Below are 17166 nucleotides of genomic sequence, written 5' to 3' on the forward strand. Positions count from 1 at the left end.
GTCGGGTTGAAGGTCAAGGTCGACGTGTCTTTATTTGTCTTTGCGCTCATTGTAGTTTCTCCCATGGTCGTAACTAAGCTGCGCTACCAACTATTATGAAACAGCCTGGAGCTGTCTCTTAAACTACGAGTAGATCGGTTTATAGATAGTTCAGCCTTAGTGGATAGGCCTAGTCTATCTGTCGTATTCTCGATGTCTAAAAAGTGTTATCCTTCTTCAGGGATGTCTCAGCCTCACGCTCCTTTATAGTTCGGAACCCTTCTATACAGTAGGTGAGGGGTAACCCCGATCAGGAATGTTTAGACTCTTCGTCCTTCGTATTATACAGGATGCCCAGAATCTATAATCTGGCTCATGTCGTATCATAACAGTTTGTGAGTGCGTTTGAAAAACTCAAAGATCCTCTTGAAGTCCGCATATCAGTTGTATGCACTCATATTTGATTATCATCCTTTGCCAACTCGCAAAAAGCTGTGTTTCCTTTATATATATAATCCAATATATAAGAAGATGCGAAATTCTTTTGTTTCTGATTGGGAGACCGCTGGTGGCTGAGAATAAAGCTTCTTGTAGTAATCAGTGGCAAGTGTGATCATTTCTACCGTGTCTTCTTTCGAGAAGGAAGCATGGAATCTTTCAGCCAAAGCAACACGCCAGAACGCCGTGACGAAAGGATGTCAATTGAAGATCAAACGGAGTCCAACTCCCATCATACAAATAAGGTCACCAACAACACCAAGACATCCAGAATCTTGTACTCAACAATTCACCACCAAAAGGGATCTACCATTCCTAACTCACCATCACCGGCAAAGAGCTTAAACCTCTTCTCCACCCCGGGGTCCAGGTCGTGATTGATGGAAGGGGACGGGCTAAGTTTCGGCATTAGGTTCGTATCTGGGAGCTGTTTAAAGGCTCTTTACATATATTCTATAATTTTGTTCTTACATCAGATCAATCTATCGAAAAATAAAAGAGAGCTCTTTAACGCAGCTCTTTGTTCCTCTAAAAAAGGACCTTCTACCTCATACAGATATTTTTTATGAGTCATGACATTTTTGAAAGATCTCGATCAAAAAGCAAAGACATAAATAAGAGTCATCTAGAGAATTTATTAGTTTTCAAATTAAATACGATGGTGTTCGATTGCTACACCAGAAACATGCAATTAATCTCACCACTGGGGGGGAGCTGTTTGAAGGTTTTTTATATATATTAGTTATATAGATTTGCCCCTTTATTCAAATAAATCTACCAAAAAAAAAGACAAAGGATTTTCTCTTTTATCTAGAAGCATTATTGACGCCTGAGGCAATCAAAACTTCGATCAAAATGTTCAAGTGAAGATATGCTCGTAATTTTTAACCGAATAAGCTCAAATGCGGAAAAATGCAAACGCAACTAGACGATTCTGATTCACAATAAAAACTTGTTGATAAATAGTATGGTGATTGCACTCGGTGGGAGAATCAATCGCTACTTCAGATCTTCACCCTACTTGACGACAGGAAGTCACAAGGACTTTATCACCGATTAAATGCTGCGACAAAGATCTCGATTAGAGGCATTCTCAGATTTGTTTCAGAATATTCTTAATGAATATTTTGATCTCTGCATTTTTGCTTGAACACATTGACTGAAGGCCGAAAACCTTTCGGGTTTTCTGGCATGTTGCTGCCACATTTACAAAACAATTTTCCAGTTTTTCCTTACTTTCCAAACAGTTTTTTTTTTCCTTTTTTAAAAGACTAGGTACAGAATTCGCAAACCAAAGGAGTATTTTGTTTTGACTCACAATGACATTCTGTGCTGTCTGCTTATTGAATTCGCCATATAGCTCATGTTTGCCGCACGTAATGCTCTGGCACAATTAGCCATTTATGAAAATTAGACCTCTACATTTTCCTCCCTTCAGTTAATTCACCTCATAGTTTCCAATCACTTAGCCTCCTCCAACTCAAACACAATATTGCCATCCACCTTGGGGTCGTATGGCTTCAAAAGAAACTTGGAAAACTTTTTCAAATTTGGCACGCCACGGATCTCGCTTCCAAGTAACGGCATCTTGACCACGTGGTAGTCTTCATACAACTCGGCCATCTGGTCCAAATACTTTTTCTGCATCTTCCAGCGGGATTGGCACCGTTTGCAGTCGTCGGACTCGGCAAACAACAACTGGTTCACTACAATGGAGTTAACATCCATATTGTAGCTCATCAACTCCTGGATCATGCGCTCGGTTTCGTAAAGCGACAAGAACTCGGAAATACACACACACACAAATGTGGTCAAATCGGGGTTAGTGAACTGCTCGTTAACGACGGCCACGTTTTCTTCAATCTCGCTTAATTTACCAAAAATGTCTTGTTGCTGAGACGCTCCGCCACCCAACATGTTCAACATTGGGCCCAACTTTCCGGACAAGTCCTTGAATTTGGACAACAATTTTTCCATGGTGGCGGGGAGCTGCAAAAAGCGCAACGTGTGACCTGTGGGTGCAGTGTCGAAAATGATGGTTTTGTACGAGACGGCGTTCTGATCGGTCTCACCGTCAGCCGTCTTTTGGTTTTTAATATGTTTCAACACCTCCATAAAAGACAACGCCTCGTCAATACCTGGAATGGAGCCCGTCATGTCGCTCATCATGCTCTTCAAAGGATCGTTAGGATCACTGTTGTATTGCTGAGCCTGGTTCTGCAAATCGGTCATGGCCGCATCAGGGTCAATTTCCATACACGAGAGGTTGGCTAAGCCTTCGACTTTTCTAGCGTCCTTGCCGAATTTCTGGCAGAAGGCATCCGACAAGTTGTGAGCTGGGTCCGTAGAAATAAGCAAGAACTCTTCGTTTGGGTATGCCAACGCCAATTGTGTGGCAATCGAGGAGGAGGTCGTGGTTTTACCAACACCACCTTTTCCTCCGACGAAGATCCATTTCAAGGAATCTTGCTTGATGATAGACTCAAGCGTTGGTTCGAGTTCGAAATCCATCTCTGTCGAATACAGGTTTAGATTGCAGTTATGTAATCAAGAGTTTCACAGTTTACACAGCAAGACTGATTGTTTCTGCTTTAGTAAATAGAGAGCACGGTGACGGATTCGTGGAGTGCAAGAGGAGAAGTATTCTGGGAGATTTCGGGTGGCCGATTCTGGTGCGATTTGTGAGATCCTGGCCAGAGTGAATATTTCTGCAGTGTTCCACGGTTTCCTGCGTCGCGGGCGGCGACCGAAGCTTCCATAAATACTGACTAAGGAATGATGGGAGACTCTAGCTTACTGATTTTTTTTTGATAATCTCGGCTCTGTTCGATACAGCTGATAAAGTAAATAAATTTGAGGTTTCAGTCGCAGCTTTCAATTTATATTTGCGAAAAAAAATTGTACAATTTGTAGCCTTTCGCAATACTTTTATGTATTAATTGAACAGCTGGCTGACTAGTGATTATGGAAAAACCCATGAGATAATAAGAAGGAAAATAAAGAAGCGGTGGCACAAAACAAAACACTCTATGTTTACATCTTATACAGGCCTCATATATTTTTATAAGCCAAGAGTTTTACTGATCCTATAGACAGCCCTAGCGAATGAAACATCTGAGACCGTGTACTATGAGATCATTCAGTTTCTCAAGAAGCCAAATTAACTCAACAGCTGTATATCTAGTCACCTCAAAATTCCTCTTGGGAAAAATTTCAACTCAAATTTTTGGATGCATACAGTCAACTGTAGGGTAGTTATCTCTCGAAAACAGCCGTCTTTGGGAACAAACTCGAAACCTACTGAAGTGGTCGCATAAATTCTGGTCCATCTATATGACTACATTTTTCCACTCAGACGCTATGTTTCTGAGTGACATGGAAATGGAATAGGATTAAATACTGCTAAATCTGGAAGTAATTCACGGGCAGCAAAAGTCTATTGGGCAAGAATCGTGTGCGCAGAACACATGTGCATTCAGATAGATGGTCAAACAAACTTTTGTGGATGCTTGTTTGCAATTTTTTTGATTGTCTTTGCATTGAGATTTGCATTTGTCTCTTCGTTGGTCCACGAACAAATATTGGCCACGTGCTTCTCGCTTACACAAGACATGAGGAGAGAGTCCTCCAACACAAGTTCGCGGTCCAACTCTTCCCATTCACTTTTTTCGGCAAAAGGTTTTTTAGCTGGATCCACAGTCCACATGCGGACTTTTTCTTTGGTTGTTATTGTGGAAATCTCCATCACGGGCCTTACCTGGTGAGCCTCGTAAGCACAGATCAAGTTGTAGTTGGTTTCAGAATTGATTTCCTGATTGGACCGGAGGGTACCCAGAAATGTGTACACCGGAAGTGAACGAGTGATCTCTTGTACTAGAATGAGAATGCCCATAAGTGTGAACGAAAGCTCGTACATTCCTCTCCCCACACCCAGGGTCCGGCAACAGGGGGCAAGAGGTATCCTGTGGCGGGTAGAATTTGATTTCAGAATTAAAGCAAATTCGTTGAACTTGAAGGATTTCCACAGCTTGAGGAAACCTGGTGTGTCGGGATTGGAGCTGCCTATGTTTTCCGGTACGTCAAGTTCTGTGGGGATCAATACGCTTGATTCGGTCTGACACTTGACCTTGACATTTGGATAAAACGACAAAATCACATCGAGTTCTTCAAGGGTAATGTTGCTGCAATTCTGATGGGTCAAAAGCTCTATGTCGGCTTGTCTTTGGGTAGAAGGCAAGATATCTTTTCCATCTTCGAATTGGAAATTGGTCGAATACACAGACCCTAGGAAGACAAGACTTGCTGCCATAATCCGGAACCCGATCATTGGAGAAATGATATAGCTGATTTTTGGTAGACAAGAAAAGAAAGGTTTTTTTTAAAAAAAAAAAATACACACCAAGGAAAAGGCCACTGGTGGGTCGTTTTTTGGGTCTGCCAGACATGATAAAGGCATAATTTTATCGCGGCTGCAACAACTTGCACACAGTCAGCCACTGCAGATGTTCGCGACGGTATTGCGAATTATGCCACAGGCATGTCAAAATTACATTTTACCGCTTTTTCTACACCTCTTGTTTCGTCCACAAGCTTAAGACTTGTGACATAAGCATATAGCTTATCCTCCAGATGCATACAAAGACGTTTCACCCGGGATGTACGGGTGTGTGTATTTCTAAGTGGATCTCAAGTAAGTTTGCAATACGTGAGGCGTAATCGGGTGATGACTTATTTTGGCAAAGGTTCTTGAGAAGAAAAGCATTGATTCATGCATTTCATAGCAAACTTTCCTGGCCAGGGTTCTAATCATGTCCTGCATGGGTGTGCTACTGACAGCTGCGAAGACCATCGCCACGTTGTGCGTATTGAAACACTAACCACTAAAGCTTGATACGGTCAGCAAGCAGGCGTGGAAGGGTAAAAAAACGAGCAACAAGTTCAAACATAAGAACCAAATTCAGAAAGTCTGTGAGTAATTATCCCGCGCAAAGGATTGGGGTTTCGTCAGGCAACAAACTACATATATTATGCATACACGATGAAATTTGCAAAGGTTCTTCAGCAAACTCTCATCGAAGAGGATCTTCCCCAAGAATGGGTGGAGGCAGCGATCCAGTATAAAGTCCTCAAGAAGTGCATTAGCAGGATCGTGAAGGAGCTTGCATTTTTGGGTCTTTCCCAGGCAGATTTGAAGCTACTCTTACAAGACGAGGAGCTGGATTCTTCCATAGAAGTTGCTACCAATGAGGCCACTCCCAACAATCCGATTGTAGCGCACTACACTTTGAAAAAAGCAAACTCTCACATTGTGCCGTATTTAAAAATCGTGCTCAACAACAATGAGTCGAATCAGTATTCACCGGACCGTATCCAAGAACTAGCCGGGCAAATCAGAGCTAAGTTACACTCAGTCATGTCGACGGACGACGAGGACCATCACATAATCGAACTCAAGGAAGACGAAGATCTGTTTGTGCTTTCTCCCACAACGTCAATACGCGAGGAAGACGCAGAAAGCATTGTCAAGGTTGAGAACCACAATGAGATTGTGATCATGCTAAACTCCGATTCCAAGTTTTTCCGCATGTTGAGTCTGGAACTCGAGAAACTCGACGAGATCCGAACCTCCGAGGAAAAGAAGTTGATTGACGAAATCGACGCTCTTAGCAACACGGTGCTTCTGCTCACAAGGAAGAAATCCGACCTATACACATGGCGAGAATTCTTCCGGATATATCTTGACTCCGAAGTGTACTTTCGGTATAACGAGACGTCCCAGAGTCACCTGGAGCGATCTTCGGAGCAAATCAAAAGAAACTTGCAAGACTTTGCGGACCGGGCCAAAAAGGCTCGTATATCTGAACGCTTCAAGAGTAAACTGGCAGTTTCTGCCTACAACAGCTTCTTGCAGATGAACACGCAACTTCTCAAAATCATTCTGTACCAGTCGATCAACAGCACGGCATTGCGGAAGATTTTAAAGAAGTTTGATAAGCGCACGTGCTTGAACGTGTCGGGCCGCTTCCCAGATCTTATATCCAAAGACCATGTTTTTGTACACGGCTCCTCAGTGGCGCAGTCAATTTGCTTCGTTATGCAGAACAAGTTGCTTACTCTTGTTCCACAACTCGACGACTACACATGCCCGATATGTATGTCCATTGCGTTTAAGCCTATTCGACTAGATTGCGGCCACATCTTTTGTGTACGGTGTCTTGTCAAAACCAAACAAAGGGGAAGAACGGACTGTCCGCTATGTCGGTACCATGACGCCATTGCCATCGCAGACTCCAGCAACTTGGACTTGGATGCCATGGAACTCATCAAAAAGAACTTCCCCAGAGAAGTGAAGGAGAAGTTGAAAGAAATTGACCAGGAGCGGTATAATGAATTGGTGAAGCACAAAAATTGTGTCATATCATAAAGGGAGCAACTCAGGCCGACATGGGGTATGTAATGTCTTGATTTTTACATCACATTTGTGTCGGGCCACCAAAAAATCGTGGCAGAGGGTCAGAAAAGAAAAGGGATTGGAAAGCGCCTTCACAAGAATGTGAATTCGGAGCTAATATAAGTCCCGTTCAACGCAAAGAGCCTCGGTTGTGATAATACTACTACACTTGTGGGCTAGTGTCAAGCCAAGGGCGATACTGGGCTCTGGGATAAATTTGAATACGCTACTGTTGTGGCTTACTGGAAAAGGGGTCGAACTAGCATGAAAATTAAGTTGCTTATTTTTTTCACTGAGATAAGCCGTCGAATTCTGAAGCTGCGTGAGAATGCGATACGAAAATGTAGTCTTTCGGTTATACCAAAAAGCTTTGTCTTCTCTTGTGAGGTTAGTTTCAAAGTAATTTTGCATTTCCCAACTTTCCCTTTTCTTCACCAAAAACTCAAGGATCTCATATGCCTGCAGTTTGAGCCGGACTCCGTGAGGATTATTCCGTCAGCACACGCAACTGGTCCCACCTATAGAACTGTCATACATCAGTGTATCTGACACATATTCCACTCTTTTGCATGAAGCAAGCTGGTAAGTATCTATGACAAATTGGAAATGAAATCCATTTGACTTATTTATTTCAATCAACAGCTCGCGTGCCCCGAACTACTGATCAACCTTTTAGCCAGTATTGGGTGCGAAACGATCTGACCGCGCGAACCTCCCCATACCATATCAATATGGCAAGACAGATGTGCACCGACTTCGTACTAATTCCCACTTAGCCCAGGAACACCGGAATGACTCTGCGCGAAACAGAAAGAAATACAAAGTACGACCGGCAAATCCGGCTATGGGCTGACAACGGCCAGAAAAGATTGGAGCAAGGTCACGTGTGTCTAATCAACGCCAACCCGGCAGGCGCAGAGACATTGAAAAATCTCGTGCTTCCTGGAATTGGCGCGTTCACAATTATGGACGATCGGACAGTATGCGAAACAGATCTTAGTGGGAACTTTTTTTTAGAGGAGGAGCACGTGGGTTTGGGGATCGCTGGCGCTATGACAGAGAGTCTCCAGGAATTGAACCCCGATGTGAAAGGCCAGTTCTTGGAGATTCTGGTGGATAGAGCTTTAGCAAAACCCGAACTATGGACTCTGTTCTCAATTGTGGTGGTAAGTGGGTTTTTGAAACCGGATCTAGTTCGGCGTTTGGCGGACTTTCTCTGGGACCAGCAGGTCCCGCTTTTACTCGTATCAACCAGTGGTTTCTATGCAACTTTGCACATCATCTCCAAGGAAACTACTATAGTGGAAACGCACGACCCCTCCAAGACATTCGATCTTCGTATTGACTGCCCTTGGCCCGAGCTTGCTGCTTTCAGTGCCTCCTTTGATATGGATCTGCTAGACGACACAGAACACGCGCACGTGCCATACATTGTCATATTTATCAAAGCGCTAGAGCAGTGGAAGGCCGACCATGGTGGCCGAGCGCCTCTGAACTACAGCGAGAAGCGGGAGTTCCGCTCAGAATACGTAGAACGCATGTCTCGTAACATCAACATCGAAACAAACTTCATCGAAGCGGCCCAGTCTGTACACAGAGCGCTCCAGATAACTCAGGTTCCAAACTCACTTCGGCAACTCTTCAACCGAGACGAGGTAGTCAAGGACGGGGCGAATTTTTCGGATTTCTGGCTTCATGTGCGAGCACTCAAAAGCTTCATTGACACCAATGAAGGGCAGCTTCCGTTGCCCGGCAACATTCCCGACATGGCTTCGACAACACACAATTACGTGCAGCTCCAGAAAATATACAGAAACAAGGCAGATGCCGACAAACAGAAGTTTACTTCGGAGCTCTCCAGAGTGTACACAGAGGCTGGGCGATCGGCAGACGAAATCAACCCTGGATTCGTGGCGAGCTTCTGCAAAAACGCTGCATTCCTTTTTGTGTCCAACGGATCAAAGTCGCAAGTTTCCGAGTCACTTATTCGGCAGCTCTCCAGAAAGGATGGCGCCGACTCCAGCGCCTCAGAACATCACGATTTGACAATATACTTCGGTATTCTCGCGCTTTATCAATGGATGGACGAGGGAAAGACCGGGGGCTTTGATGCGTTTATCAACTGTTTTGAAAAGATCACGTCAATATCCAAGGAAGCTCTTGCGCCAGCAGTCAGCAACTTTTTGAAGGAGTTATTCATTCACGACACACCCAGCTATCATAACATTTGCAGTCTCATTGGTGGCATTGCTGGGCAGGAGGCGTTAAAGATTGCGACAGAGCAGTATATCCCGTTGGACAATCTCTACATATTTGACGGTGTCAGGTCCGCCAGCTCGAAGTGGAGAGTGTGATGCTTTGATTTTGCACATAATATCTAGTTAAGATGTTCTATAAATCATCAAAGGAGCCTTGCATTCCAGTGTCATTTCTCGGTTTCTTGCTCTGCCTGACCAAATCCTTCCAATCAACCTGCGCCTCCTCATCCTCCGAGGGCTCCTCCATGATTTGCTTTTCGATGGCGTCTCTCTTTTTCTTGTTCTTCTCCCGCCGGACCGTCTTCGTTTCCTTGGTGTCCATCTTTACCGACCAAGCCTCGTTCTTTTTCTTCAAAAGTTTTCGTGCCTTTGCATCATTTATCTTTTGCATCTTCTCAGCCTCCATGTTTTCTAACCGGGCCTTTTCCTTGGCCTCGTCGGCGTAGGCGTACTTGTCCATGTCAAAGTCTTCCTTGATCAACCAACCATTTTCCGGCATCTTGTCCTTCTCAATGTACCTTGTTTCAGGCATTTTTGGGAGCCTGAGTAAGCCATACATTTTGGCAATGCCAAGATAGTCAAGTGACAGCATCCGAAAAATTGATGAGGCGATATGCTTGTGGTAATACCGCACAAACCCCACATATGATTTAACCGCAAGTTCGTGGCGGGCCCTATCTTCGAGCATGAATATCTTGCTTTTTTCTTGGAAGTCCGTGTGAAAGTCCTCATCGCATGGAAGTTCCAATTCAGTCATATCCACTTTCTTCACCTCCATTAAGCCGACAAAATCCTCTTCATTGGAGTCTTTATTGAGCATAACAATCGCCCTTCCGGCCTTATTGGCCCTGCCTGTTCTGCCACATCTGTGGACAAATACGTCTGGGTCTGTAGGAGGATCGAGCTGAACCACCAAATCCACATCGGGAATGTCGATGCCTCTTGCAGCCACGTCGGTGGTCATCAACACGTGCTTTGCCTCTAAGGCGTCGCCTTCAGTAAAGCTTTGAAGCGTTTTGAGTCGGGCGTTGGTGGTGAGCTGGCCATGTAAAGAATGGAAAATGAGTGTCTTCTTAGGTGTGAGTTCTTTCAAGAGATTGTAGAAATGCTTGACACCGGTGCACGTGGGGAGATACACTATACATTTCTTGAACCTGTACTTGTGAAGGAGATTGAGAAAAGAAGTCAACTTTTTTTCGGGCTCAACAAATGCATACTGGATTGTCAATGATGAAGGCGCGGCTTTGGAGGACAGTTTTGACTTGACGGCAATTCTGACCGGATTATTCAAGCCCGTATTGAAAACACGGGATCCTGCTGAAGAAAGCGTGGCGGAATAGAGTCCAGTTCTTCTCTGGTTGGGCAATGTCCTGAGAATCGAGAGAACGTCATTTTCAAAGGACAAATCTAGAAGCTTGTCGGCCTCATCAAGCACGGCCACTTCCACGGAGGACGTGTGCACTTTCAGCGACTTGAGTAAATCTAAGAGCCTTCCTGGTGTCGCCACGAGAATATGGGATCTGGTCGTGAGAAGCGTATCGAGATCCTGTCTCACAGACGAGAGCGACCCCACCACCAATTGCGTATTGATCTTTGTTTTCAGCTCGGGCAAGAACTGGAGCACGCGGTCAAACACGGCTTGCGTCTGACTGGCCAACTCCCGTGTGGGAGAAATAACAATGGCAAGCATATGGCCCTTTTTCACCGGATCTGGGCTCTCTGTATCTTCAGCATGGCCGTATAGCCTATTGGATATGTGCTGCAACACGGGCACAACAAAGGAGAGAGTTTTGCCGGATCCAGTCACGGATTCCACAATCACGTCTTTGTTCTTCGAGAAAAGGGGAATCGTCGATGCTTGAACAGGTGTCATTGTAGGGTACTCCAAAGACACTACAGCCTCATATAGCCATGGATGGAGCTGCGACTCGAGGGTTTCCCACAGTAAGGACGACATTTTGGGGAAAAATTGGAAAATCTTGTTTTTGCCTCAAAAGATCCAAGCGTGTTTGCGAGAACTGGCAAGGTCAGAAAATTAAAGCTCTTTTTTTGGTGTGTTCGTGTGGAAAAATGGCACGGGCTGTTAGGCTTGACTCAAGTATACTGAGATGAGCAGAGATGAGCTGGGTCGCACTGATGGAAAAGCTAACTGCACTGGGCCTTTTTTTTCCACCAGTTCGCGCACCGTGGTGCATGAAGCATGGATAGGCATTGCCCCAAAACCTTGGAAAAACAGGCCTCGGATTCTGAATGTTCAGCAAACTTCAAAAGTTCATAATGAGTCTGTCCAAACAGCCTGTGACATCGGCATGCGAGTACGAGAAGTGGCTGAAAACACAACTCATTCGCAAGATCCAGGAACTTGAGAACGGAGGCACCAGTCCAGCCGCAGGGCAGGAGTCTGCTGCCGATTCTAGCGGAACTGGCGGTGATAAAGACACCTCCAAAACCGCTCTTCCTCTGCAAAAAAAGCGCAAGTTTGATTTCACGCGGTTCCAGACGCGTTTTGTGGCCTTCAGGTTCGCATACATGGGCTGGAACTACAACGGACTCAACTATCAGTACGAGCCCACGCCTCTTCCTACAGTGGAAGAGGTTATTTTGCAGGCAATGAGCAAAGCCAAGCTTGTCACAGATGTGGACCCCGTCGCCTCTGGCTTTAGCCGATGTGGCCGCACAGATAAGGGCGTGAGTGCTTTGAACCAGGTGATCTCGTTGAATGTGCGGTCGTCTTTAACGAAGGAGCAGCAAATGGACCCCGCTAATGACCTGCGGGAAATCCCTTACGTTAGCATTTTGAACGCGCTCTTGCCCTTGGACATTCGCATAACAGCGGTATCTTTGCGTCCACCCCCAAACTTTGACGCTCGTTTCAGCTGCTCGTACAGACATTACAAGTATCTTTTCTCGAAAAAAGGCTTGGACTTGGAGAAAATGGAAGAAGCTGCCAAGATGTACGAGGGCGTGCACGACTTCCGCAACTTCTGTAAGATTGACGGGTCCAAGCAGATCACAAACTACTTCAGGGAAGTGTACTCGGCCAATATCGTACACCAGGACGGCGACTTCTATGTGTTTGACTTGAAAGGCTCGGCGTTCTTATGGCATCAGGTGCGCTGCATGGTTGCCGTGCTATTTTTGGTGGGCCAAGGACTAGAATCTCCTTCAGTGGTGAAGGAACTACTTGATATTCAGAGATACCCGAGCAAACCATTGTTTGAAATGGCCAACGACTTGCCCTTGGTGCTTTATGATTGCGTTTTCCCTGAAATGGAGTGGCTTTCTGCGGCCACTGACTTCGACGGGGCGCAGAAACTCAAGTTGATGAGGGAACATGGCAAATTCAACGGCTTGCTTCTCGAATACCAATTGAAAGCGCATGTTGCATCCATGGTGGGGGAAGTTTTCGTCAAGGAAACAGTCCAAGAGAACTCCGAAGCCCATCCTAACGCCGGCGCAATCAATCTAGGTGATGGAAAGGGGCGCAACTACAAAACGTATGTGCCGATTTCGCAGCGAGACTTGGGCGACGATGTTGCGACCGTGAATGCCCGGCACAAAGAAAAACAAAAGAAAAAGGGAAATAAATAAATTCTTGCTATGTATGTATTGACTGGGTGGCTGATCCTAGAGTTTTACCGATCTGTAACATAGGTCTTGATATGCTTCGATATGTAGCATTCGAAATCAAGGGGACGGAACTTGTTTTCCGAAAAAAGAATAAAACGCAATGAATGAAGATGGCTGGCGGAGTGAGCTGATAATCATGCCTGCTTTTGCTTTTTCTGCATCGTATTTTCTTGGGCTCTAATCGTCCTTGGGATGTTCGTTTCAGATGACTGATGTAAGAGATCACCAACTAGGGTTGCTCTCAGGCCTCTGGGTGAGTAGTGAACATTCGGGCAAACTAGGATAAAGAGGATTTGTGAACTCGATTGTGCTTTTATTGACCCATGTTCGTTCTGGGTATTTTTCTGTACCGATCATTTAAAGGAGCCCGGCCGAAGCCAGACAAATACAACAATTGAAAAATTAGAAATGATTTTGAGAGAAGACCCCGGAAAAGGTAAGCACTTTTATGAGTCTGAACAGAAGAACCAAAAAAATGCTTACTTTCGTGTTACACATTTCCTCTCATCAAGTATTATCCTTGAACTGAGCCAGGAACTGAGGTCAGAGCAGATTTATTGAAATCTATACGCCGGCGGAATGGAGGTGTGCCATTGGCTTTGACCCGATGAATCATATACGGTTTTCTGCTTACTGCGTTTGAATTGTTATTGGTTTGCACTCTTGGTGTTTTTTTTTGTTCTAGTCACTCTAGGCTATCACAGATGGCTCACATTGAGAGCACTCAGTTCTATAATACCAAGTGCGGAGCGACTGAAGTAAGCGCCATGCGCGTCATGCGAGCCGAGGGCGATGAAGAAGGTCATCAAAGCAGAACGAGAATTGAAGTACGGAGACAACAGGAGACAAAACCAAAACAACAAACAACAGGATCAGAACAAATACAACCGGAAAAAACACGACCACTTCAAAAACAACAAAAAACCAAAACACAAGCACCCAGAATCGGTCTCGGTGTGAGCCTATGGAAGAACACCGTGTCGATTCCAACAAATTTTGCAGTCAAGCCTTCAAATCGGCCCCAAAGGTGAGAACAGCTCCTTGAGTATTTAAAAACACCCTTCTCACGCACATCAGCCGCACGGAACTGAATGCGCCGGATAATACTTTTTGTTTGGCCCGTGACGTAGATATTGACCCAGAATATCGCCTACCAGCTTGTCTGCATGCGCGGTCCTGTACCTCGGCTGTTGCAATCGAGCCGAAGATAAATACCAGATGTAGGCCCAATTCGGGTCCAGAAACAGACCTGTCTCTTTCGCTACGCTGGGGCAAAAACCAGAGACATGGACTTGGATATAGCTTTGAATCAGTTTTCGGGCATTGGCGACGTCGCCCCGCCCCGGGAAATCGAGGTCCAGACATCCTCCGGAGTTAATGGCACGCTTGCAGTGCCTCACTCGGTGGACAAGGCGGATTTTTTGCAGTTGGGCTATGCGCCGCCCACCCACAAAATGGCGGTCATTTTGCACGGCCAGGGCGGCCACCGCAACTACTGCTACCAGAAAAAGTTGGCGCACAAGTTGGCCGCGGAGTTGGGCATGTACTCCCTCAGAATCGACTTCCGGGGCTGCGGGGCACTGGCCGATGTGGCCGATTTGGCCGTCGGCAGAACCCTCCAGCTGGACGTCCAGGATATCCAGGCCGCCGCGGAGCTTGTTGTGGACGCTCGTAAAAACCCACTCAATATCTGTTTCGACTTGCTGGCCATAGTGGCGCATTCCAGAGGTTCGTTGGCCATGTTTCTCTGGGCCGTGGAACAGGAGAATCTCTTGCAAGACCCGCGCACCGCGGCACGTGCTATCGCCGTTCCAAACCTCATCAACTGCTCCCTGAGATTCCGCCTGTTCACGGTGCTCGACCGCTATCCGATCCACGAAAAGGGGTTCGAGTGGATGGAGCAAAAAGCACTCAGGCACGGCGAAATGAGGCACGTGCGGATCACCAACGACGAGCTCCAGTCGCTCGCGTCGGCCGACACGGCGCAGTTTGCCTGCTTGTCCCCGCAATGGGCTGTTTTGAGCATCTACGGGACAGAGGACACCATCATCTCGAAACAGGACTGCGCGTACTACGCCAACATCTTCAACCGGGGCCCTTACACGCACCACTTGGAGCTTATCGACGGCGCGGACCACAACTTCTACGGGGTCAAGCCCATGGAGCACGGCGCGGAAATGCCCGTCTCAAACCCGCACAACTTGCCGCTTCTGAAGAACAAGGTCATCAACTACAACTATGTGGTGTGCGCCATGGTGGTGAAGTATCTCCGGCCGGACCAGGAGTTGCGCCGGTTCCAGGCCATGTCGCGCCACATTGGCGGCTTTCCCCGTGTCAAGCATGTCGATGGCATCTCCAACTTCCGGGACTTGGGCGGCTGGAGAGTGTACAAGCCCACGTTCCAGACCCAGCTGGAACTGGCCTGCAAGTACTTTGTGCGTCCCAACCTCATGTACCGCTGTGCCAACCCAGCCGGCGTCACCGAAGCAGGCTACAAGACGCTCCAGGACTTGGGTGTGAAGGCTATATTCGACCTTCGTTCAGAGGATGAATGCGCCAAAGACGGCATTCCCGAGGACCTTGTTTCCGTGGGAATTGAGCGCATCCACGCGCCAGTTTTCAAGCACGAGGATTACTCCCCCGAGGCCATTGCTCTCCGCTTGTCCCACTTGATCACGTCCTGGCACACATATGTGCAGATCTACGCCCAGATCTTGCAAAGGGGAGAGGACCTGTTCCGTACAATGTTCGAGCATCTTCGAGACAAGCCCCACACACCGCTTTTGTTCCACTGTACTGCGGGGAAAGACCGCACGGGTGTCTTTGGCATGTTGGTGCTCCTTCTCGCGGGTGTGGATAAGTTCACGATTTCGAAGGAATACGCGTTGACCACGTATGGTTTGGTGCCTGACCATGCGCGGATCAGAGAGAGGTTTTTGGCGGGCATGAAGAAGACACAGAGCGGGGAACAAGGCGAGGCCTTGGCGCAAATGATCCTCCAGGGCCGCAAAAATTGGTCCATCGAAGTGGACGGCTTCAACAATCTCATCAGCTCTCGTGCCGAGGCAATGCTTGCTACTATCGAGCTTTTGGACACTGAGTATGGTGGCGTTCTCGGCTACATGGAAAAACACTTGAAGTTCTCCAAAGAAGACATCGAGGCTATTTTCTGCAATATTGTATGTACAGACTTGGCGCATCCAGATGGCCAAGCCAGACGCGTCGGTGACTCCGACAGCGTGGCCAAGTTATGACTAGCAGCATGGCCGGTGTCTGCAAACGAGAATTTTACATGATTGGAAGGGGCCTCTGCTGAAAAAGGATCTTTTTTTCAATGACGTCGACGATCTTCATGTTCTCTCCGGAATTCTCAGCAGGCACCCGGAGCACGCCTAGAGGATTGCGCAACGGCTCGACAGTACCTAAAAGTCGCTGCGACGAGCCTATAAAAAGTACGACCTTGGACGAGTCCTTCTCGTCAAACTCCATTTTTCCAAAGCGGACTGCGTCATAAATCCCGTCGACTTTGGCAAAGTTTTTCAAATAGTCTGGGTCCATCCCCTCATGTGACACTGGTGCAGATAAGGGAAGATTGAGCTCGCCTTGGATTTCCAAGAGCGAGAGACCGAAGGGCGTCAGCACAAAACAAGAGCCATCAGGCAAAATTTGGGGCTGTAAATTCAAGGCCTTGTGCGCATCAGAGTAATCTATCGCCGTGCTGGGCATTTGTAGATGGTGTCTTTGAATATGGCAGGCCTGGGACCGGTGCGATGTCCATGCCGTTTGCGCGTCGCGCAACAAAGGGCAGCAGACGCGACATGTGATCACTTTTTGTTAGAATGAACTTGCGATAAATCTTGACACGTTGTCTTTCACAGTGAGTTTTTCTTGATCTTTTTACGATACGATATTGTTTCTGATCCAATAGTGTTGGCGTAAGAGGATATACTAAATAAAAAATAAATTTTCTGACGGGGCAAAACTGTGTATTTGGGAGATGAATCTTCGACGAACATTCACAACCGCGACCAGACTACAACTTTTAGACATATCAATGACTAGAGGGTGTGGGCTTTCAAATCTCGTTCGGCTTTGGTACAAAAATAAAACCCATGCCGGGACTCGAACCCGGAATCTTTTGATTAGAAGTCAAATGCGCTAACCATTACGCCACACAGGCTTCTTTGCATTAAACTGTTATGATACGACATGAGCAAGATTATAGATTCTTGGCATCCTGTATAATACGAAGGACGAAGAGTCTAAACATTCCTGATCGGGGTTACCCCTCACCTACTGTATAGAAGGGTTCCGAACTATAAAGGAGCGTGAGGCTGAGACATCCCTGAA

At 46.5% G+C, this 17166-nt stretch overlaps 9 protein-coding genes and 1 non-coding gene across 10 annotated transcripts; 5 read left to right on the plus strand and 5 right to left on the minus strand.

The window, feature by feature from the left end:
• Positions 1-1938: 1938 nt before the first annotated feature.
• METBIDRAFT_35445 (guanine nucleotide exchange factor) lies at positions 1939-2988 on the minus strand (the record flags this gene model as incomplete). Its single annotated transcript, XM_018856609.1, has 1 exon — positions 1939-2988. The coding sequence occupies one exon, from the start codon at positions 2986-2988 to the stop codon at positions 1939-1941; it is 1050 nt and encodes a 349-aa protein (XP_018713941.1).
• Positions 2989-3898: 910 nt separating this feature from the next.
• METBIDRAFT_29920 (uncharacterized protein) lies at positions 3899-4428 on the minus strand. The gene has a single exon (XM_018855513.1). It carries the CDS (start codon positions 4391-4393, stop codon positions 3965-3967), a length of 429 nt encoding a protein of 142 aa, XP_018713942.1. The 5' UTR covers positions 4394-4428; the 3' UTR covers positions 3899-3964.
• Positions 4429-5515: 1087 nt separating this feature from the next.
• TRY3 (Try3p) lies at positions 5516-6901 on the plus strand (the record flags this gene model as incomplete). Its single annotated transcript, XM_018856787.1, has 1 exon — positions 5516-6901. One exon carries the CDS (start codon positions 5516-5518, stop codon positions 6899-6901), a length of 1386 nt encoding a protein of 461 aa, XP_018713943.1.
• Positions 6902-7719: 818 nt separating this feature from the next.
• On the plus strand, positions 7720-9282 carry METBIDRAFT_34755 (uncharacterized protein; the record flags this gene model as incomplete). The annotated part of the gene is made up of 1 exon (XM_018856521.1): positions 7720-9282. One exon carries the CDS (start codon positions 7720-7722, stop codon positions 9280-9282), a length of 1563 nt encoding a protein of 520 aa, XP_018713944.1.
• Positions 9273-11270, minus strand: SPB4 (putative ATP-dependent RNA helicase). The gene has a single exon (XM_018855514.1). It carries the CDS (start codon positions 11141-11143, stop codon positions 9320-9322), a length of 1824 nt encoding a protein of 607 aa, XP_018713945.1. The 5' UTR covers positions 11144-11270; the 3' UTR covers positions 9273-9319.
• A 193-nt stretch (positions 11271-11463) lies between these two features.
• On the plus strand, positions 11464-12777 carry METBIDRAFT_76481 (pseudouridine synthase; the record flags this gene model as incomplete). The annotated part of the gene is made up of 1 exon (XM_018858534.1): positions 11464-12777. The coding sequence occupies one exon, from the start codon at positions 11464-11466 to the stop codon at positions 12775-12777; it is 1314 nt and encodes a 437-aa protein (XP_018713946.1).
• Positions 12778-13520: 743 nt separating this feature from the next.
• METBIDRAFT_9728 (uncharacterized protein) lies at positions 13521-13847 on the plus strand (the record flags this gene model as incomplete). Its single annotated transcript, XM_018859449.1, has 1 exon — positions 13521-13847. One exon carries the CDS (start codon positions 13521-13523, stop codon positions 13845-13847), a length of 327 nt encoding a protein of 108 aa, XP_018713947.1.
• METBIDRAFT_85689 (uncharacterized protein) lies at positions 13621-16074 on the plus strand (the record flags this gene model as incomplete). The annotated part of the gene is made up of 2 exons (XM_018859251.1): positions 13621-15995; positions 16021-16074. The coding sequence occupies exons 1-2, from the start codon at positions 14103-14105 to the stop codon at positions 16072-16074; spliced, it is 1947 nt and encodes a 648-aa protein (XP_018713948.1). The 5' UTR covers positions 13621-14102.
• A 30-nt stretch (positions 16075-16104) lies between these two features.
• On the minus strand, positions 16105-16542 carry CTF8 (Ctf8p; the record flags this gene model as incomplete). Its single annotated transcript, XM_018858535.1, has 1 exon — positions 16105-16542. The coding sequence occupies one exon, from the start codon at positions 16540-16542 to the stop codon at positions 16105-16107; it is 438 nt and encodes a 145-aa protein (XP_018713949.1).
• A 381-nt stretch (positions 16543-16923) lies between these two features.
• METBIDRAFT_t66 lies at positions 16924-16996 on the minus strand. The gene has a single exon. It is a non-coding gene; the product is annotated as a tRNA-Arg (tRNA).
• Positions 16997-17166: the final 170 nt, after the last annotated feature.

This window comes from Metschnikowia bicuspidata, assembly GCF_001664035.1.
Source record: "Metschnikowia bicuspidata var. bicuspidata NRRL YB-4993 chromosome Unknown METBIscaffold_1, whole genome shotgun sequence".
NCBI classification, from domain to species: domain Eukaryota; kingdom Fungi; phylum Ascomycota; class Pichiomycetes; order Serinales; family Metschnikowiaceae; genus Metschnikowia; species Metschnikowia bicuspidata.

What these genes read in the sequence shown, in the direction of transcription:
- METBIDRAFT_29920 (XM_018855513.1), bottom strand. Translation starts at nt 4,393, where the DNA reads ATGTACGAGCTTTCGTTCACACTTATGGGCATTCTCATTCTAGTACAA.
- SPB4 (XM_018855514.1), bottom strand. Translation starts at nt 11,143, where the DNA reads ATGTCGTCCTTACTGTGGGAAACCCTCGAGTCGCAGCTCCATCCATGG.